Source organism: Coregonus clupeaformis, unplaced genomic scaffold (genome assembly GCF_020615455.1).
Source record: "Coregonus clupeaformis isolate EN_2021a unplaced genomic scaffold, ASM2061545v1 scaf0061, whole genome shotgun sequence".
Taxonomy (NCBI): domain Eukaryota; kingdom Metazoa; phylum Chordata; class Actinopteri; order Salmoniformes; family Salmonidae; genus Coregonus; species Coregonus clupeaformis.
Genome location: NW_025533516.1, coordinates 434,987 through 457,465, shown reverse-complemented (window position 1 = coordinate 457,465; position 22,479 = coordinate 434,987). Strand labels below are relative to the sequence as shown.

The 22,479-nt window shown below is 41.3% G+C and overlaps 1 protein-coding gene across 3 annotated transcripts in view; it reads right to left on the bottom strand.

The window, feature by feature from the left end:
* Positions 1-2,854: 2,854 nt before the first annotated feature.
* LOC121546621 (LIM domain only protein 7) overlaps positions 2,855-22,479 on the bottom strand; it is a 109,096-nt gene continuing 89,471 nt past the window's right edge. Inside the window, exons 10-24 of one of the 3 annotated variants that reach the window (XM_045212897.1) lie at positions 21,639-21,826; positions 21,298-21,361; positions 20,803-20,862; positions 16,053-16,078; positions 15,178-15,285; positions 14,451-14,543; positions 13,950-14,353; positions 11,156-11,212; positions 9,611-9,666; positions 7,536-7,694; positions 7,035-7,230; positions 6,266-6,625; positions 4,852-4,960; positions 3,911-4,013; positions 2,855-3,660 (exon numbers count right to left, since the gene is read on the bottom strand). In XM_045212897.1, the coding sequence (XP_045068832.1) occupies positions 3,638-3,660; positions 3,911-4,013; positions 4,852-4,960; positions 6,266-6,625; positions 7,035-7,230; positions 7,536-7,694; positions 9,611-9,666; positions 11,156-11,212; positions 13,950-14,353; positions 14,451-14,543; positions 15,178-15,285; positions 16,053-16,078; positions 20,803-20,862; positions 21,298-21,361; positions 21,639-21,826 (2,006 nt within the window). In that variant the 3' untranslated portion in view covers positions 2,855-3,637. The remainder of the gene's footprint in view (positions 3,661-3,910; positions 4,014-4,851; positions 4,961-6,265; positions 6,626-7,034; positions 7,231-7,535; positions 7,695-9,610; positions 9,667-11,155; positions 11,213-13,949; positions 14,354-14,450; positions 14,544-15,177; positions 15,286-16,052; positions 16,079-20,802; positions 20,863-21,297; positions 21,362-21,638; positions 21,827-22,479) is intronic. The other 2 variants (XM_045212898.1, XM_045212899.1) reach the window with 2 other exon arrangements.

Below are 22,479 nucleotides of genomic sequence, written 5' to 3'. Positions count from 1 at the left end.
TACAAAACCACCCGTGGGCCTCCAGTTGGTAAGGCTTGATAAACAGTCAGAAGACGAAGAAGAGGACCGGGAAAACTTTTGCTAGTGAACACCATACTTTAACGTTAAGACATCGTCATAAGATATTGGATTATTATACGAGTGTTGAATTTACAAAGGGAAATAGCTAACTAGCCATTATGTAAAGGTAAAAACATTTTAAATATGGAAGCCAAGCAGGCCATCAGACGAGCATCAATATTAAGCAGAAGTTTGAGCAGGGGAACTAACGGCAGCGTGGCAGGGTATGAAAAACAAACACACGTCAAAAAGGAGGCTTGTGAGATTTGTTCCCATAGAAATGTACCTGCTGAAAGTGAGCCACTTTCGTGGTACCAGTTATCCCGAGTTGAACACGAGTTGAGCAAAGTTACCTCGTTAGCTGATCTTCTGAACTTCGCAATTATTTTCTGATGCAATTCAGTCAGTTCAAACCACCCTGTCTACAGATTGAAATACTGTCTAAAATACTGTCAGACTGATTTGTAATAGTCTGTCATAGCACAAAAAAATTAACATTGGCAGTCGATTACATAACTGTTTTACATGCTGGGGTCGTTTATTATAATTTTTTATATCAAAAAGGGGGGGTCGCTTGCCAAAAAAGTTTGAGACCAGTAGACTGATCACTTGACCAATGTGACGTGCTCTGATTGGAGGATTCGTAAAAGTTTGCCCACTAGGTGGCGGTGCCAAACAAAATTCCCCAGATAATAGTTGCTCATTTTCAATATAATTTTTTTGCAGCAACCATTCCTGGCACTGTTGCCTCAAAAGTGGAGCAAACTGCCACAGCAACTCAAAGCCATACCGACAATTACATTTTAAAAGAGCCTCAAAAGCTGGCCAAAGAACGAAGAATAGAAAGCATTTTCATGTCTTTATCTATGCAATGTGTCTGTTTTTGCACTATGCACTATAGGGACTACAATGGAAAGAACTTTGACTTTTTTGTGATATCCCTGTCACATTTTTACAATGTATGTTCTCTGTTTTTTAAAAGTAGCAAATAAAATCAATCCGTCAATCAATCAACTATCAAGCGATCACAAAAACTACCACTTTTAAGGCAAGTAGAGATTACCTGATCTACAAATTACCTTGCATCCTAAATAAATGCTCAATATTATTGTAGATCAGACGGTCACAATTTACCCATGATACATCACAGTTTTGATGCTCTCGAACACGGCCTGTGGAGCTGCATGGCAAGCCCCTTATGATTTTATTGTCTGCTATGACATCCCGTCAGTTAATTGTAAGGCCTTTTTCTGTGTTTGTGTTTTCTCTTTAAAAACTCATTTGTTGACATCCATTGCATATAAAACACATCCACTTCCTTTCACACATTATGCTCTTTAATCCTTTCTGTAAAGTCAGAGAGGACATGTTCAAGTGAGCCACAGAGTCTGCCCACCATGGCAACCATGGAGACATCATTAACTGCAATGACAGGACTAAAATAGAATCAATTCAGAACGCAGGTGGATTAGTGTCAGCAGGTTTCTAACATTGGTGGATTGGCCAAAATGCCAGAATTACTGGACACGGCCGGCAGCCATTGAGCCTGACTTTTGCGCCATTTTTCTGTTGTCATAACAGCCTATATCGAACATTTGGCTGACCAAATCTTGGTAGGCCCCCCTATCAAGATGGGCCAGCCCGGTTTTCTGATTGGCTGAGCTGAGGTGGAACAAATTCACATTCATAGTCAAACGTGCATAATCAAAGAGAGTGAGATCCGCTCTGATTCTGTTAGTCAGTCTGGTGACGGATTACATTACATAGCCACAGCACTGAAGGCTGGAAAGTCTTGCCTAACTCCCGTTTATTTCATTTAGCTGAAAAGCCCCATCACTTTTTGGCTGAAAGACACGCACTCTCAAATGAAGCACAATGCTGGAAATCTATCCGTATCCGCATAAACCCGTCAATTCATCGTTCTTTGATAAACAATGAGAGAGAGATACCATAGAAGATAGAGATAGCGAATGAGAGAGAACAGGGAAGACAGATAGGAGAGATAGACAGTAGTGCTGAGCGATTAGTGCTTTTTGAGGTTGGTTCATTTTCGGTTCAATTTGTAAAAAGTAATCACGTTTTCGGTTTCTAAAGACATTAAATGCGGTATGCGTTATGTGGATTGAATGCTGTAACACAGAATAAAACAATTACTAAAAGTCCCATGATGGTTGTGACTGCCCATTACGGCTTATCATTTATCAATCATTTAAAATAAAATAAAATAAAATATTTGATGATGATTTCTGCTCCTTATGTTGTCTAACAAAATCAGTATTTTAGTAGTTCTTCAAAATAAGGCACACTTTTATGACCGCTGAATACCAACTATAAATCACTTAGATCATGTTTTTTCAGCTATGCTTTCTATCCCTCTTGCGCTTTCTCACTTGTCTCTGTCAAGTTTCTGCGCCACACAGACCGAAACTGGACAAGCGCAATGGATTATGATCATTGTAGTTAATTACCACATTTTCTGTGCAAAACTATGTAGAACATTGGCATGTTGGAAACTACAACTCCCTACTATATTGCACAGTTCGGGCTTGATCTGATTTATCTCTACAGAAACTGAGCAGTGATCTCACAGAAGAAAAAAAAGAACTAAATGGTATTTAAATAATTGAAATATCGGTCAATTAGTTGTTTAAAAACTGAAAGAATAACTGACATTTTGGATAATCACTCAGCACTAATAGACAGCAAGAGACAGACTCCTGTTGTCATAATTATCATGGTACAAAATAGAATGACAAAATACAGTTAGCTGCTTTTAAAAAAGACGAAGTCCGAGTCGGGATCACAATTTTTATTTAAAAATGTTATTGAACAACATTTACCTCAATCCCATACGCTATATATTTTTTCTCTGGCAAAGAAAATCTTAACATCTCAAATGTATAAGATTCACTCAAATAATGAGAAAGAACAACTCCCCAATAAGTCCTCAGTCTCTCTATCCAACCATGCCAGTTTTTTAAATATCTTTTGAATGTAAATATTCTTCCCACCATCACAAACAAAAAAGGTGGAGCTGAAAAGGAACCCTAAAGGAGAAGAAACTGCAGGCTTCCCTCAGCCTAGCACGAAAACTCTTACGTCTCTGAAATATGAAGTAATCAGGATCAATAATCTTATGGACAACACCAACATCAATTTCCAGTATTGTTTCCAGCTAGGGTTGCAAAATTCACCAAACCCTCCATCCGGGATTGTGAAAAACCTGGGAACTTTGTGAAAGTTTTCATAATTTTCCAACCCTATTTCCTGGTAAAAGTCTCAAACTTGCAGGTGCATGCACGTCCCTCATAATTTGTACAAGCAATTGGTAATAATAATACTATGACATAAACATGTTAACTTTTTTGGTCAATCTCACCGTCTCATGCACACAGTAAAAATAAATAATAAGCTAGTAGTTCATTGAAGAATAAGGGCTTTTTTCAGAATCATAATACACATTAATACATCTAAAGTTGTCATCTAGCAAAGTGTTACGGCTTGTTGCCGTGCTTGCAGTGTTCATGGGTTGTTGTCAAGAATAGTCTCTTCCTCTATCTGCTGTAGTACAGCGATGTCACATGGAGGTTGGCTGTCCAGCTAGAAGAGAAAGAAGATAGAGGTTATAACATGATACCAAATGATACTATTTGATAATGCAAACACAGCATATTACTAAATGACACGGCACAACTAAACATAATATAACTGACACAACACAACACAACAGGACACATAGTAACAGGAATCCTGTTACTATTGGCGATACCGGTCAAATAGGACTATGGAGTTTTATAATCTAGTTGCCTCACTTTTCAACTGGTACCCGGCTGAAGTCAGTCATACTCACTCTTGAATCGCATGTAGCAGGAGTTACAGTAGAGCTGTCGGTTCCGTATTCTGACCTCAGCTCCGGCCTCCGATCCTCCCAGGTCGGACTTACAGTCAATGCACTGGAAGTTAGGGAGAGAGGGGAACGGTCAATGAGAGCTAGCCCAGATCCCTCACTCCCAGATGAGGAGAGGAGAGGACAGTTGCCCTCTGGAGGAAAGACGAGTTCCACAGACACAGAAGGAGCAGCCATTGGGAGAGTGGTAAGACATATACCCACGGAGCCACAACCAGATAGACAGAGCAAATGAGACACACCTGACACTAGACTGACAGAGACAGAGAGACCAATGAGATTAGTGAAACTGACAGTTCAAGCCCAAGCATACATGTAGGGACTTTTGGAAGCTTGTTGTGATGTCAGAAGCCCCAGGATGAATTAATCAAAATAAAGTGTGTTCGTGTTAGGAAATAGTGAGGTGAAGGATTGATTAGTGGGGTTTAGCACAAATGCAATCAGATTTCATGACACATTCAGAAAACCATGAAAACAATGTGCCAATACTGTTTGCCATTTCCGTAGCAAGTTTTAGAGCTTAGAGAATTTGGAAGATAGTGTATTTTTCAATTAACTGAAAAGTTAGTGGAAACATTACTCCAGTCAAGTTAAACTGGAAACCATAAATAAATGGTAATCATTGGAAGTTACTATTCACTTTGGAATTCTGTTTCCTTGGTTTTGTATGTGTCGTTATACAGGATCAGACCAGATTGTGATCCCTTCATTCTGTTTAGGTTAGTATCACATTGATCAGGGTCATGGTGTCCATATTAGGACAGTCTCATTCTGTTGATAAGGTTAGTACTGAGATGACCAGGCAGGTTTAGTCTCTGCAATGGACCAATCACAACCTCAGTCTCCAATTCAGGGAGGTCCGGTCTTGAACTTTGAACTCTCACCTTGAAACAGGTCAAATGATAGCAGAGTCCCAGGGACTCGATGATCATGGCGGCTCCCTTGCCCAGCGCCGTGTCACAGAACGTACAGATTTTCTTGCCACTCACTGACCTGAGATTACAGATCGCAGAACCGTGACTCGACTGGAGAACCCACAATACACACACAGACTGGATAACCGAGAATACATTTACATTTTAGTCATTTAGCAGACACTCTTAACCAGAACGATTTACAGGAGCAATTACGTTAAGTACATTAAGGACACAGACAGATTTTTCACCTAGTCAGTTACAGGCCCAACCGCTAGGCTACCTGCCACCCCAATACACATGCCCACCGACCCACCAATACGTTCAGGAAAAGGCATTGGGTCAAAGGTCATAATAACCTGAGGAAGTAAATGCATGGAGCTCATGTTAAATAAAAAACAGTGCTAGAAAGCAACAACAAGACTGTATTTACATTCCACTAAGCATACCTCGAGTGGTTCAGTAAACAATTTGTGTTTTTACCACGGACCGCACTAAGGACTCTGCGTGGAAATTCAGCATTTATAACATTGGGCTAGCGTCAGTGAAGTTTTGCTGAGGAGGATTGCTTGGTGGAGTGTAATCCCAGGGTGTAGATTAGCTTTAATATTGCAGATAGAACCCACAATCTATCAATGTAATTGTCTGCATAATTTCCAATCCTTCATATATATTTCTTTGTAAATATACTGTATATTTTTTCACAAATAGACAGGTATTGTCTTTTCCATGGTAGCAAGATAGTATCTATTATTGCTAACTTTCTATAAAAATGTATTGTATTGAGATCATTTCTTTCTTTGGGATATGAATACAGAGTATGTCCAGTTCACAGTCAGACCATTTTATTTGTAAACTACATGATATAATGTAAAAGTTGTATTTTTTAGCGATCCAATACGTAATAATTTGGTTGTAATCCAGAGAGGTTAGAAACATTATCTAGATCCTCTATGAGGCTGTGCAGGGATCCAAATTGTGGATTTAAAAGAAAACATGAATTGTCAGCTTTGTTTTTAAGCCCTGGATTTCTAAACCCTTGATATTATTGTTGGATCTGATTTTAATAGCTAACATTTTTGTTGTTGTTATTCTGTCTCTCACTGTTCAAATAAACCTACCATTAAAATTATAGACTGATAATTTCTTTGTCAGTGGGCAAACGTACAAAATCAGCAGGGGATCAAATACTTTTTTCCCCTCACTGTACATCACTTTAAGCCATTGAATAAGAGATTCTCCCAAATTGGTGTTACCCGTTAACCCCAGATCTAGAATCAGACTTTTACCTCCAATATCTGACACTGTATATGGGAGCAAATCTACCTACTCAGTTATTTTGGTAAGCAGCATTCTGCCATGTGATTGGAAGTTGGATGTTTACCTGCTGCGTTGCTGCGAGGATGGGCGTGACTCACGTTCGAGGCCAGGAGAAGGAGTGGGGGAGGGAGATGGCGATGACGAGCATTTGGACCCAGAAGACGGGTTGCTCCCCCCGGACCCTCTGAGGGAGCTCATGGAGAGGGAGGAGGGCAGGGTGGCTGAGCCTGGACGACCTCGGACCCCGCCGCCGCCACCATCGCCATAGCCACCACTGCCGTAGCCACCATCGCCGTAGGAGGATGTGGTGTTGAGGCTGGAAAGGGCAGATTGAGGCCAGTTGTAGTTCGGGATGGATGAGGTTGACCACGATGAGCGCCAAGAAGAGCGGGTCGTGGTGTCCAGGTTGTCCAGAGACTCACCTCTGAAAAGTTGAACACATTAGTGGATGTTAGTGGGTTAGCGTAAGCACCCAAATATCCTGAACACCACAGGCCAACTATGTTGATATTGACTCCTCTGAAAACTGAAACAGGAAACAGACTGGCATCCAGGCTAGAGCCCCAAACCACTAAGAAATGTGATCTTTACTCCAGTTTTTGTTGTAGGTTATATGGACACAGTTGGTACGGTGTCCTTATTAGAACAGTCACAAATCCATGGAAGATGTGTCAGAGTCATGTGGAGCTATCCTAATATGGACAGCGTACCCCAGGCCAGCGGAGCCCCAGGTGAGCCCAAGGCTGGCTTAACCCTATCATTCAACACACACAGTGTACTGTACTGATCCACCACCCCCACACCCCCAGGCCAGCGGAGCCACAGTCGAGCACCTGCTGATGGGGCTGGCAATGGGGTCCTTGCTGGTGGTGGTGCTGGTGGAGCGCTGGCGGATCCAGCTGTTGTCTGTGGCCAGGTGGGTTTTCTTCTTCATCTCCTGCAGGATCTGCTGCCTCTCTAGCTCTGCCTGGGACAGGCTCTGCTGGCCATTCCTCCACGATGCCTCGCCCAGCCCACCGCTGCTAGTAACTGTGGACCAATGAGAGATGAGAGGGAGTCAGTAAATAAAGACGAGAGCCAATGGGAGAGGAAGGAGTCAGGAGATAGACATGAGAGCCTATGATTCATCCATCGATCAGGAATCAAACAATCAGGAAACAACAATACGACCAGTGATTCATGATCAAGACAGATTGTAAAATCTGGAAGTGTCTGACTCTTCATGCCAAACGCGATTGATCAGCTGAGCTGATTGCTTGATTGATTGGGTCCTGCATTGATTAGACAGGAGAGGTCAGGAGCAGTCGAGGAACGGCAGAGGCCGTGAACCACACCTCTTTCTGTCTCTCTGTATCTCATGGCGTTCAGGATGTTTCTCCTCTCCAACTCCAGCTCGGACGCGGCCAGGAGACTCTGTGCATTTTTGTCTGCTTTACGTCTCAACTCCTCCTCCAGTAACTTCTGGGCCATGCCCCCCGAGCAGCCGTACCAGCCTGGGCACAGTGTGTTCACACTCACTGACACAGTGGCACAGACACAAACCGCTAGCTTGGCTAAAAGTGTCTGAGTACAGCCTCTACAGATACAGATCACACTCACTGACTCCTATTCATGGAGTCGCATCGTTGCCTTTTATGAACATTCTACAGACACCGCAGCCATATTGTAGGGTGTCCACCCACTCTGCCGAGAGTTGGTGAAAACGCACTTTTGTTATAAAATACATTTTACCAAGACAAATATGATTCTTCATGTTCAGTGGGGTCTTTCTCTAACATATCATTAACATTACATCCAAAAAATAGGATTTTGTAACCTAATACAATAATAAGCACAGAGCTCTGTTGAAAGAGCTGTGCTGCTTTCTCGCAGCGACTTTTGAGGATTTTACATGTTGTGGTGGTCGTCTGCAAAGTTGTTTCCACTGGTTGCAAAAAGCCAAATTACCGAACTGAATACATTTAAAAGGCTTTGAAAATAAAAAGCTGGCAGTACGCTCAGTGCCGCAATCTCCGGAAAACAACAAGAATTTCGCATTAATTTGAAAAGCGTACACTAAAATATCTATCTTACCTCTATGGGGGATTTATTATTCTCATAATTGATGGGATGACTAACTTAGAAAGAATGCATTCTAGACTGGGCTGATGTAGGTTGTGTCACCTGGCAAGCTATGATTGATGTGAAGAGCTGTTTTAGGGGGTAAGATAATTTGTGTCTCCAAATACTAGACTATACTGGTTCTTTGTGATCTGTGAACCATCCTTGGACGTAGGAATGGTGTCTAGGGGAGCTGGCTCTTCTCACCATGACAGGTTGTTATGATAAACTTATGCCTGGCAACCGGGATGCGCCAAGGGGTTGGGACCAGCCCGTGCGTCAACGGATAGGCTGAGTAAGTCTAAACCACGCTCAGCCTCTACTCTGATTGGCCAGCAGAGAGCAGGAACTGAGAACTGTCAAGAGTATTTGAAGAACAATCTGAAACAATGGATTAGTTCTCTGTCTGCCCTGCGAGGTATTTCAAGGAGCCCGTATATACGAACATAATATTTACCATTGAAGGTTTTACATTAATTAAAATACTAGTCTATTTAGAAGACGTGTATTGACCTCTTTTGTTCCTAATACCAGATTTGAATTGACGCAACTTTGACACCTCTATATGGTTTTATGTCCTTCCGGATTCGATAAGAAAGATGACTAGTTCAACGGTGAGCCTGTCAGTTAGCCTTAGTTCTTGCACAGCATCCAGCCTAGCTGACGCAATGCTATTTTCCAGATTTGTAACCACTTTTTTTCCCCTCTGGCCTCCATTGATTTAAATCACCCTAATTTTGGCCATCCTACAAGAGTAAAAATTTGAATAACTTTTTTATGGATTATGATAGAGATGAGATTTGGACCATTGGTTTTCTTGGAGGAGTATCTACACAATGAACATATTATTTTACCCATTGTTCAAAAGATACGTTTTTGATTGGACACCGTACATATTGGTGCCCGACTGATGACTGATGCCCAGTCATTCTGAATGGAGGCTAATTTCATCTAAATTATACTATAGTGGCGTGGAAATACGATGATATTGCTAAAGCAGGCAAATAATTAGTAGGACGCAACTTTATTTTCTAATTTACTTTAGAGAGATGGCAATGTTGCCATTAGCTAGCCAAGTTCGTAAAAAATAGCTAGCTAGCTAAAGTTATACTGCACCTAAAGTCAACTGGCGACATCGAAAGGATGACAAAAGATGCTCCTACTAATTATTTTCCTCCTTTTGAAATGTCTTTGTGTTTCCAAGCTTCTGTAATGCCCCCCAACTTCCTCCGAAGGATGAATGAATATTGATGAAGACATTGATGAGGACATAAATAATAATACCTTATTATAATTAATCCCCACTGACCTTTAGTCTCTGGTTTCTCCACGTCACCTAGCTCTGGAGTAGATTTAGACTTTGCCCTGCAAAACACATAAAACACATAATTTGTGCATAATCAATAATATTAATTATCTCTCAAATCACTGGAAAACAGATTCATTAAAAGTCACATATTATTGATTTACTTTGGTCTACGTCCCAAATGGCACCCTATTCCCTACATAGTGCACTACATTTGACTCTGATCAAAAGTAGTGCACTATGTAGGGAATAGGGTGCCATTTGGGTCACATCCTTGGAGTGAAATACTGTTACATGCTCAGGTGTGCGTAAATACAGGAAGGTAATAACATGTATTTTCAAATACGTACAGTCCAATATATTGTCTCCGGCTGGAGCAGCCTACTATGTACTTTTAATGATCAAATAATCAAATCAGATAATTAGAGAGATGTGTTCTTCTGTTCAGGTAAACATTAGAGCAAGAGTGTGTCCCAAATGGCACCCTATTCCCTTTATAGTGCACTATTTTTGACCAGGGCCCTTAGGGTCTTGCTGAACGTGCAATATCAGGTGCGCCTGTGGTCTCAATTAAATTATCCATAGCATATAGATATACTATAGGCTATACAATTGGACTATAAGAAATGCATGCTCGAGAAGCACAGCACAAGGTTATATATCTAAGAAAATGTACTTCCTTCCCAAGTTTTTGCAAATAAAATTAGGCTATCCCAAACAAGAGCCCTGGCTGGCCTGCTCTTGCTGATGTAAAACATTTTGTGCTGCCTAACCAACGACTGTGCTGTGTAGCCTGTCATTACATTTATTGTATTTTCTGAGACTGTGTTTGGTCAGGGAGGATTGTTTCCCCTGTACCTGTTTCGATTGCCGTTGTAGGCGCATTGTATGTCTGGAAGGAATAAATCTGCATCCGGTTATTTTACTCCTGCGCCTGACTCCGTCCATCATTCACCACAGCGCAATACTAGTGGTGGGGTAGGCTAAATAAAGAGAATAGGCCTAATTATAAGAATGGTGATAAAGGAACCGAAATATGCTGGTTAGAGCATGCCCAGAGCACATGCTTCAGCGGTACCAGAGTAAAATTGGAGGACGTGCGACGCCTCACTCCACTCAGCTCACATGCTCTGGTGTTGTACTAAAAAACGATTATGCTTGTCTCCAGTCATGTAAAATGACGTAGAATTGCATGAAATGTGTTTATAAAAGGCTAGATTACCCACAGTCATACTGTATGTTTGTCTGTTTGCAACAGAGGCAAAGCCATGGCCATTCTAATGCATGCACACACGCACACACTCACACCAGACCTGGGTTTCAAACACTTGAAAAATCATATCAAAAACTTTATCTGCGCAGACCTGGCTTAATAAACCATTGGAACGGTCCAGAAACTGCAGACCCAGCCCATTTCCCATCTGGCACTCAAGGCAGACTCAAGCAAACGCTCAAAGTATTTGAAAGGTTTTTCCAATATTCTAACCCAGGTCTGACTCACACACACAGACTGATGTCTAGGCTGGACCTTGGCATACACACACTGACCTGTCTGCCATTGATATCTCAGGCTGGACCTCGGCATAGCCATAGGAGTCCCCCAACCTGCCATCCAGCAGCGAAAGGGTTATGGGGTTACAGCAGCAGCAGTAGAGAGAATATAGATAGGGAATAGGGGATACAGACAGAAACAGAGATAGAGGGGGTACAGAGACAGACAGATGGACAGATAGACAGACAGGACAAAACACAGGCATAGAGGACAAAGCACAGGAAGACCATTAGTGGGAGTTAGAGGTTACTACTCAATGTAAAGTAGACAATAGTGCAGGCAAAAATGTGTTATTAATGAATTATTTCAATCATAATGTTTACAATAAGCTAGTGTTTACAATAAGCCTCTGAAGATTAAAGCACAGATTTAGTACACACAAATCTTAAAGCCTTAAAGGCACTTTAAGATTATTTCTGTAATGACAAAAGATAAGATCGATGGGCTAGAATAAAAAAGATACACTATATATACAAAAGTATGTGGACACCCCTTCAAATGAGTTGATTCTGCTATTTCAGCCACACCCGTTGCTGACATGCGTATAAAATCAAGCACAAAGTCATGCAATTTCCATAGACAAATATAGGCAGTAGAATGGCCTTACTGAAGAGCTCAGTGCATTTCCACGTGGCACCGTCATAGGACGCCACCTTTCCAACAAGTCAGTTCGTCAAATTTCTGCCTAGCTAGAGCTGCACCGGTCAACTGTAAGTGCTGTTATTGTGAAGTTGAAACGTCTAGGAGCAACAGAAATGGTTTGTTGAGATCGGTGTGGCAGAACTTGACTGGGCAGCACAGAGACCTGACCTCAACCCCATCGAACACCTTTGGGATGAATTGGAACACTGACTGCGAGCCAGGCCTAATCGCCCAACATCAGTGCCCGACCTCAGCTCTTGTGGCTGAATGGAAGCAAGTCCCTGCAGCAATGTTCTAACATCTAGTGGAAAGCCTTCCCAGAAGAGTGGAGGCTGTTATAGCAGCAAACGGGGGACAACGCATATTAACGCCCATGATTTTGGAATTAGATGTTCGACGAGCAGGTGTCCACATACTTTTGGTCATGTAGTTTTTAATAAATGTAAATAAAACCTTGGATCTATAAGAGGTAACTAGCATAAGGCAGAGGCACTAGATCCTCAAACATTTGAAACCATGATTTACGCACAAAGAAGCCACTGAACAGAATCAAGTAAAAATATATATATTTAGCAGTTGCTATAGTATACAGTATTGCTGATATCTTTGCCTTAATTGCTTTCATATTTTGATATTTTTATTTTATTTTCTAATCCTTACATTTAGTTTAAAACTGTACATGCAAAACAATGGAAATCGTCTTTTGTTTCTTTTTTATATTTTTTTATTGATTTATTAGTGTACTTGCTTCAGCAAGACCACTACTGTTATCCGGCATCCTTCTCTTTATTAGTGTGCTTGCTGAAAGTATTGAACTCATTCAACTTCTGTTCAGCTTGAACTCTAGATAAGGCTAATTTATCCTTCTTCCACTACCAGAAAAATATATATACACTGAACAAAAATAAAAACACAACATGTAAAGTGAGCTGAAACAAAAAGATCACAGAAATGTTCCATATGCACAAAAAGCTGTTTTCTCTCAAACTTTGTGCACAAATTTGTTTACATTCCTGTTAGTGAGCATTTCTCCTTTGCCAAGTTAATCCATCCACCTGACAGGGGTGGCATATGAAGAAGCTGATTAAAAAGCATGATCATTACACAGGTGCACCTTGTGCTGGGGACAAGAAAACACCACTCTAAGATGTGAAGTTTTGTTACTAAACACAATGCCACAGATGTCGCAAAGTTTGAGGGAGCGTAAACTTGGCATGCTGACTTCACAAACTGTCAGAAACCATCTCTGGGAAAGTAATCTGGGTGCTCGTCGTCCTCAGGGTCTTGACCTGACTGCAGTTTGGCGTTATAACTGACTTCAGTGGGCAAATGCTCACCTTCGATGGCCACTGGCATGCTGGAGAAGTGTGCTCTTCACAGATGAATCCAGGTTTCAACTGTACCAGCCCTACGCGAAGGAGCTGTGTCGCGCTGCATGAGGCAAATGGTGGTCACACAAGACACTGACTGGTTTTCTGATCCACTTTTTTTTAAAGGTATTTGTGACCAAATATGTGGATATCTGTATTCCCAGTCATGTAAAATCCATACATTAGGGCCTAATGAATTTATTTAAATTGACTGATTTTCTTTCATGAACTGTAACTCAGTAAAATCTTTGAAATTGTTGTATGTTGCGTTTATATTTTTGTTCAGTGTATATTTGGACTGTACGCAAATATTCTTCAAGAAATTAACTGGGTGGGATAGGAAGGAGGAATTATGGAGGAGAAAAAAACGGTATTATTGCAAATCATTATCATTGTAAAAAGCTAAACAAAAAAAACTGGGTGAAAATAAAAATAATTATTGTAATGTATACAGAATATCAAAACAAAAAAGCATTAAAATGGAAAGTTGACCATCATCTAAAAGTTACTTTGTTCATCTATATAATCAATTTGAGATACTTTAGGATAATATGGACATGATGTGCGAAAAATGCTAATATAGGTACCATGACATGCATTGGATTTGTGCCATAAATGCTAAAATGTTAGCATTTCGAAACAGTGCCAGGGAAACTAAACCAAAGCATGGATTGCTGTCATACCTTGTTTATAGACTGCTTACAGGGTAAGGAAACCAATATGTAATTTTGTAATTTGGGTGAAATTTCCCTTTAAAGAAAATATTATTATTATTAACCATTGCTGCTGCTCCTGCATTCTCGCTTTCTCCATGCGCTGTTGTTCAGCAGCCTCCTGATGCCTCCTCTCCTCCCTCTCTTCCTCCTCCTCCCTCTCTTTCTCCTTCCTCCTTTGCCATCTCAGCTCCTCCTCTTCCTTCTGTCTCCTCTCATCCTCCTCTTGCTTCTCCCTCTTCCTATCCTCCTGAAGACGCAACAGCTCTCGCTCCTCCTCCATCCTCCTCATCCTCTCCTCCCGCCTTCGCTGCTCTTCCTCCATTCTCCTCTTCTCCTCCTCCTGTCTTCGCTGTGCCTCCTCCTCTTCCCTCCTCCTCCTCTCCTCCTCCTGTACCTCCTGGTCCTCCCAGGGCAGGATGGGCTGGCGGAGCGGGCAGAGGAGGCTGATACTCCTGCTGCTCGGCTCCTGAGAAACAGACAGTAAAGGGATAAAGCCAAAGCCAGAGTTCGTGTCTCAGTTTCCTACCAGAAAATTATGTTGTTATAGTGTTATGGCTCCTCACCTCTTGGTGGTGTCTGCCCCCCTCGGTCACAGCCTCCTGCTGGGCCCGACACCACTCCTCCTCCAGTTTCTCCTGGTCCCGACGGTATTTCTCCTGATCACAAACACACACACAGTTTCTCTGGAGCTTTGGTCACTATACTTACTGACAACAACTTTTAAATCACAATCAAACAACAAGTAGGCCTGATCACAGACAGAGATGAGACAGCCTACAGGGAGGAGGTCAGAGACCTGGCAGTGTGGTGCCAGGACAACAACCTCTCCCTCAACATCAGTAAGACCAAGGGGTGTATCATAGACTACAGGAAGCAGGGGGAATAGAGCAGGGTCGAGAGCTTCAAGTTCCTTGTTGTCCACATCACTAAGGACTTAACATAGTCCACACACCAACACAGTTGTGAAGAGGACACGAAAGAGCCTCTTCCCCGTCAGGAGGATGAAAAGATTTGGCATGGGCCCTCAGATCTTCAAAAAGTTATACAGCTGCCCCATTGAGAGCATCTTGACTGGCTGAATCACCACTTGGTATGGCAACTGCACTGCCCTGACCGCAAAGTGCTACAGAGGGTGGTGCGGGCGGCCCAGTACATCACTGGGGTCGAGCTCCCTGCCAGGACCTCTATACCAGACGGAAGGCCCGAAAAATTGCCAAAGACTTTAGCCACCCAAACTATAGACTGTTTTCTCTGCTATCGTCCACACACACACACACTACAGCATTTCACCTGTAGAAGTCTCTCCTGCTCTTTCTGCCATTTCTCCTGCCTCCTGCACTCCTCCTCCAGGTCCCAGGACCAGTGGTTAGAGGAGGGAGTGATGGAGGGAACGGGCATCTGACGGAGGAGAGGAAGAGGAGAGGAGAGACATTGCCTTTATTACTTTATAGGTCAAACTTATCCTGCCAATACACTAATAACAGCATTTTTGTTTCTATCTGATGCTTGAATACAAGTAATTCAATCAACAAAACTATTTGAGTCTCCCCAACCCTTATACATATTTTCATGCATTTCACTTGTTTTTATTTCAATATTTCATTGTTTATGTATTAACGTGCTACCCATGTACAGTATTTCAGTGTCCATGACAAAGATGCGAATTACAAACTTGCATTTTACATTTTAGTCATTTAGCAGACACTCTTATCCAGAGCGACTTACAGTTAGTGAGTGCATACATTTTCATACTGTTAAACAGTAGGTTATTCCTTCCGTCAGCCTTTTCAAAGTGAGCCGCAGATGCTTCAGTCCACTCAAGTTATAATAATCATTATCCAGTTTCAAAGATTGTTCATAGTACAATAATCAATGACACAAAGGTTGGGGAATTTGGACTAGCATTCTCTGCCCTGTAGTCAAGGTAACTGGGCAATCAAGGAATTTAAGGGAGCTACAGATCCTGCCCCTGGGGTGGTAGTTAAATAACCCATAACTATTCCACACAGTAAAGATGTCACTCATAATGACGGGTCAATGCGTCGTAATGACTGCTATCCACTTACAAAGAAGCTGTATGCTTGAGAACGCAGTTCAGAGCAAAAACCCCAACCACTTGTTTTAAGAATTTTTTTTTGTTGTAAATATGAAATAGTATTACTTACATCTGATATCACAGAATCTGATCCTCCTTGAAAAAAAAATAAACATAATCAAATAGCTCTAAACGTTTATAGTTATATCTCAGAGTGTTATAGAGCATTCAGTATGCTGCCACGTCAAGCACACTGTTTCTATATTCCAAAATACTACATCATTGCCATGTTTGTCAAGACAATTGAACGTTTGCTAAAGCAGACACAGACTGGCACCTAGGATAGATGTAATACATGTATTTAAATTACACACACCTGGCTATATACCACACAGAAAGAAAGCTGACAGGCTTGTTAAAACCTCAACTCTTATCAGAGGTTGAGTTTGACTTCAGATTTTAGTGTTTAAACTTCTAAAACTATTAAATGGTGTTTAAACTTTAACCAAACCCTCAGCTATAATTTGAGATGTTTTAAAATCAGCATGAAGCAAACAAAATTTCTTTTAAATTCACCTCCAGTGTTGCCAATAATGCCACAAGGAGTCTATGATTTTGACAGAATACCAGTCTGACTGCTGAATAGTAGGTACCAACATACTGTTGGTGTGTTACCAAAGCACATCACAATAACTAGATTCAACGTATTAACATCTCATGAAAATAAAATAATTTTTAAACCGATCACAACAAGCATGCACAAGATGCAAACAGGAATAGGACACAAAAGTCAAACTAAGTCACCAGTCACCAAAAATCATGTTGATATTGATGCATGCAGAAGCATTGGCTATTAATAAAAACACAAGAGCACCAGCATAGCACAGCACAGCATGCAAGGTTGAGCGGGAGGGGAGCCAATGTGTGACACCTGGACATCATGCCAACCTACTGTACCACACACCTGACTACACATGGCACCTGATTCAGTCTTGTGATAGCATAACTTTCCAGGCGTATGGCTTAGTGAATAGCCCAGAGCCATAGATACATGTACAGTGAGGTCCGAAATTATTGACAAGGAGTAAATATGACTGTATAAAATAAATTACAGTGGGGAAAAAAAGTATTTAGTCAGCCACCAATTGTACAAGTTCTCCCACTTAAAAAGATGAGAGAGGCCTGTAATTTTCATCATAGGTACACGTCAACTATGACAGACAAATTGAGGAAAAAAATCCAGAAAATCACATTGTAGGATTTTTAATGAATTTATTTGCAAATTATGGTGGAAAATAAGTATTTGGTCACCTACAAACAAGCAAGATTTCTGGCTCTCACAGACCTGTAACTTCTTCTTTAAGAGGCTCCTCTGTCCTCCACTCGTTACCTGTATTAATGGCACCTGTTTGAACTTGTTATCAGTATAAAAGACACCTGTCCACAACCTCAAACAGTCACACTCCAAACTCCACTATGGCCAAGACCAAAGAGCTGTCAAAGGACATCAGAAACAAAATTGTAGACCTGCACCAGGCTGGGAAGACTGAATCTACAATAGGTAAGCAGCTTGGTTTGAAGAAATCAACTGTGGGAGCAATTTTTAGGAAATGGAAGACATACAAGACCACTGATAATCTCCCTCGATCTGGGGCTCCACGCAAGATCTCACCCCGTGGGGTCAAAATGATCACAAGAACAGTGAGCAAAAATCCCAGAACCACACGGGGGGACCTAGTGAATTACCTGCAGAGAGCTGGGACCAAAGTAACAAAGCCTACCATCAGTAACACACTATGCCACCAGGGACTCAAATCCTGCAGTGCCAGACGTGTCCCCTTGCTTAAGCCAGTACATGTCCAGGCCCGTCTGAAGTTTGCTAGAGTGCATTTGGATGATCCAGAAGAGGATTGGGAGAATGTCATGTGGTCAGATGAAACCAAAATATAACTTTTTGGTAAAAACTCAACTCGTCGTGTTTGGAGGACAAAGAATGCTGAGTTCCATCCAAAGAACACCATACCTACTGTGAAGCATAGAGGTGGAAACATCATGCTTTGGGGCTGTTTTTCTGCAAAGGGACCAGGACGACTGATCCGTGTAAAGGAAAGAATGAACGGGGCCATGTATCGTGAGATTTTGAGTGAAAAGCTCCTTCCATCAGCAAGGGCATTGAAGATGAAACGAGGCTGGGTCTTTCAGCATGACAATGATCCCAAACACACCGCCCGGTGTAAGAAGCATTTCAAGGTCCTGGAGTGGCCTAGCAAGTCTCCAGATCTCAACCCCATAGAAAATCTTTGGTGGGAGTTGAAAGTCCGTGTTGCCCAGCAACAGCCCCAAAACATCACTGCATGGAGGAATGGGCCAAACAGTGTGTGAAAACCTTGTGAAGACTTACAGAAAATGTTTGACCTGTGTCATTGCCAACAAAGGGTATATAACAAAGTATTGAGAAACTTTTGTTATTGACCAAATCCTTATTTTCCACCATAATTTGCAAATAAATTCATTAAAAATCCTACAATGTGATTTTCTGGAGAAAAAAAATCTAATTTTGTCTGTCATAGTTGACGTGTACCTATGATGAAAATTACAGGCCTCTCTCATCTTTTTAAGTGGGAGAACTTGCACAATTGGTGGCTGACTAAATACTTTTTTCCCCCACTCTATAAGCTATATTGTATTCACAAAGGGGAAACTATATTATTTGATACTTATACTCAGAGAAAGAGATTTTGTTTAACAAGTCATATTTTTTCCCTCAAAGAGGTTGGGGTCAAAATTGTATTAGACATATGTACGGGATACACATGGTATACACCATCCAACAAAATTCTTATTTGCAGGTTCCTTCTCAACAATGCAACAACAATAAGAATTAATAAAATATAATAATATGGGTAGCAGAAAGTTGTGATGTGTATGTAGCATGAAAGTATATATGTGTGGGTGTGTGCGTGCGTGAGTGCATGTGTGCTAAAGTGCGGAGAGTCAGTGCAGGTGGTCAGTTCAGTACAAGTCTTCAGCAGTCTGATTGCTTGTAGATAGAAACTGACGGTAAGGGAGTGAACAGCTCATGGCTAGGGTGTGTGGGGGTCCTTGATGATGCTGCGTGGCCAAAGATTTATATTTTTCATGTTATCCAACAAATGTAAACGCCTGGAGTTTGCCAAATGGCATTGGCACTTGGATTCGCACCAGTGCTTTGGTCATGAAAATATAGTTATTTGGCCACGCACACCAGTGGTGGGTTTGGCGTCTAAATGAGAATGCATAAACATAAAATATTGTGGTGGATCTTTGATGTTATGTGGCTATTTTGCTTCCACTGGTCCTGGGGCCCTTGTTAAGGTCAATGGCATCATGAAATTTACCCAGTACCAGGACATTTTCACCAAAAACCTAGTGTCTCTTCCAGCAAGACAGTAACCCCAAGCACACATCAAAATCCAAAAATAAATGGTTAATTGGCCACAAAATCAACTGTTCTCCGGACATGAAACACATTGAAGACTTGTGGTTTGAATTGAAGAGGGCAGTCCATAAGCGCAGACAAATGATATCAAGGATCTGGAAGGATTCTGTATGGCGGAATGGTCTAAGATCCCTCCCAATGTGTTCTTCAACTCAAACATTTTATCCTCGCAAGGTGAGGTATTGGAAGGTATTGAAAACAGGGGTGTCAATAATTTTGACATTTTTGTAAAAAGGTTTTACTTGTTAAACAAAATGTGTTTCTCTGAGCAATTGTATTGGTATAAAATAATTTCCAAATTTTTTTGAGCATACAATATATAGCTCAGTATTTGAATTATTTATTTGATACAGTCATTTTTGCTCATCTTTATCAAGGGTGTCAATCATTTTGGACCCCACTATACATCCCTATCCTATATGGAGCTGGACCAGCCTAGGCTTGATCAACGTTGATGTCGGTTCTCAATTACTCCTGTGTATGTATGCAGGCTAAAAACAAAATCTATCAAAAACACACAAGCAAGAAGTGAGAACCTGCATACAGAGAGGAGTGCATAGAGTCTGACATTAATAAACTACTTCTCTGGAGTCTAGTAGATTGGTAAGTTGGTATGACATTCTGACCTGCGGTCTACCATTTGGAGGTTTAAACTGTTGGTGAAAACACTACTTTCTCATCAAGTGTTTCCCAACCCTCTCCTGAGGGATCCTCAGACAGTTCTCAATTTGGTTGTAGCCCTGAACTAGTATACCTGATTCAACTAATCAAGGCCTGGGTGATTAGTTGTCAGCTCAGGGCTGCAACAAAAATGTAGACGGATTGCTGGTCCCACAGGAGAGGGTTGGGAAATACTGATTTAAACTCACTGGGCTCAGACAGCATGTCAGTGTCTCAGGTGTGGCAGGTGGAGGTGTGGAGAGAATCACTGCACACTCAACCCTGTTTACCACAGAGGTAGACCAGTGCACTGACACTGGGCCCTGAGAAGCCTGGGGGGCGGGAGGGAGGGGGAGAGCAGAGGGGTTACAGTCCCTCAGTAGAGATCAGACGGAAAAAGGCAGTGGCTTATAAGACTGAATCTAAAAACAAAAAAAGCAGCGGGCCCAACATGGAGCCCTGAGGAACTCCTGAGTATTCAACTTCTTTGTCTCAACCTTCCCATAATCATCTTCAATAGATCTGAAATCCACACTATTGACCAATTTTAAAAACAATTGATCGTAATGATTAGGTTAAGTCATAGTTGAGCCAAAAACCTGTATACCAGGTAGGTCCATAGGAGAACCACTGGAATAGAGAGAAAGAGATGGAAGCCCAGAGCACCCAGCCTTCTGATAGTAACACAGACTATTGATAATAACCCTTCACCAACACCAGGGTTCAGTCAGGGCCTTTTTACCTTGTTCAAAAAACTCTGACCTCCGTTTTAAGTTTTTCAAAGATATGGGTTCTGCGGACTCTACGTGAGAGATGGAGAAATCAGAACAGGGACACAGTGTAAGAGAGGAGCTGGGAGAGAAACATTTAAGTAATAGCTTCTATCATGGCGTGGGTAACTTCTATCAAAATCTCCATTCTCGGGTAACTTCTATCAAAATTTCCATTCTCCCCCACTGAAAACACAACAATTACATAAGGATTAAGTCGTCAAAAAAACAAGCATATGTAAGCTTTGGCCAGGTCTTTCCAAAATGCTCACACAAACATATCCTACATTACAAGCAAACAGAACATCATAATATCATTAGTACATAATTGAGCAATGAGCATTTCACCACCAAAAACACACACAGTCCCAAAGAGAGAATGTTGTCATTGCTTTCTCAAACTCGTTGATGTTAATAAAGGCTAGTCATAACTGCTCTGGTTAGTATCTCTGCTCTATGCTCTTTACCTGTGTTTCTCATGGTCACCGTCTCGTCACGGAAACCTCCATTCACTCCAATGGATGCCACATCCTGCAACAAGATGAAGGAAATGCCTGTTGAGAACTGTTTGGGGTTTAATCAATACATTGTCTTAATGTGGATTCAATGTGATCATGCAACTAACAAAAATTTAAAGTTTTTCGCAGTTATGTCCTATATCAATGTCCTCAACAACCTTTTCGCAACATATTTGAAACTTGGTGACAATGTCATGTCTTTTCTGGGTATTTGGGAGTAACATAACAAGAAAGCTAACAAGAAACATTTGAACCCTATCAACACCATGAAGTCTTCGTGTAAAACTCACAATGATTGGTTGGATGGCGACCTCTTTGGTGGTTTCCATGGATCCCCGAGATGTGAAAGCCAAGCTGGTGGTTGCGTTAACGGTGGCTGTGTTGGGGGAACCTATAAGTGTTGGATGATGATCCATACTGGTCAGATTGATGGTCTTATGGCTTTTACACGGCAGGGAAGGTAGGTCTCTGTCCCAGTCTGAACATCGCAGACACATAACAATGACAAAGAATCAAAGGGGTATGTGTGTTTATGTGAGAGTGTGTGTGTGTGTGTGTGTGAGTGTGAGAGAAAGATAGAATGTATGTGTATGTGTATAAGAGAGAGTATGTGTGTGTGTGTGTGTGAAAGCACAATATTAGGAAAGGTACTATTACTTTAAAGGTACTACTATACAACTATAGAACAAAGTACAGACGCTACCGCTTGGAAGGGAAAATAAAATAGTTTTTATGTTATTCTAAAGAACAGTTGGATGACTTAGAAACCACCTTCCCCACACATGCACAATCTACAAACCACTAGGATTTACCAACAGGCTTACAAACTCTCCTGCAAAAGTGTACAGTTGAAGTCGGAAGTTTACATACACCTTAGCCAAATACATTTAAACTCAGTTTTTCACAATTCCTGACATTTAATCCTAGTAAAAAATCCCTGTTTTAGGTCAGTTAGGATCACCACTTTATTTCAAGAATGTGAAATGTCAGAATAATAGTAGAGAGAATGATTTATTTCAGCTTTTATTTCTTTCATCACATTCCCAGTGGGTCAGAAGTTTACATACACTCAATTAGTATTTGGTAGCATTGCCTTTAAATTGTTTAACTTCGGTCAAACGTTTTGGGTAG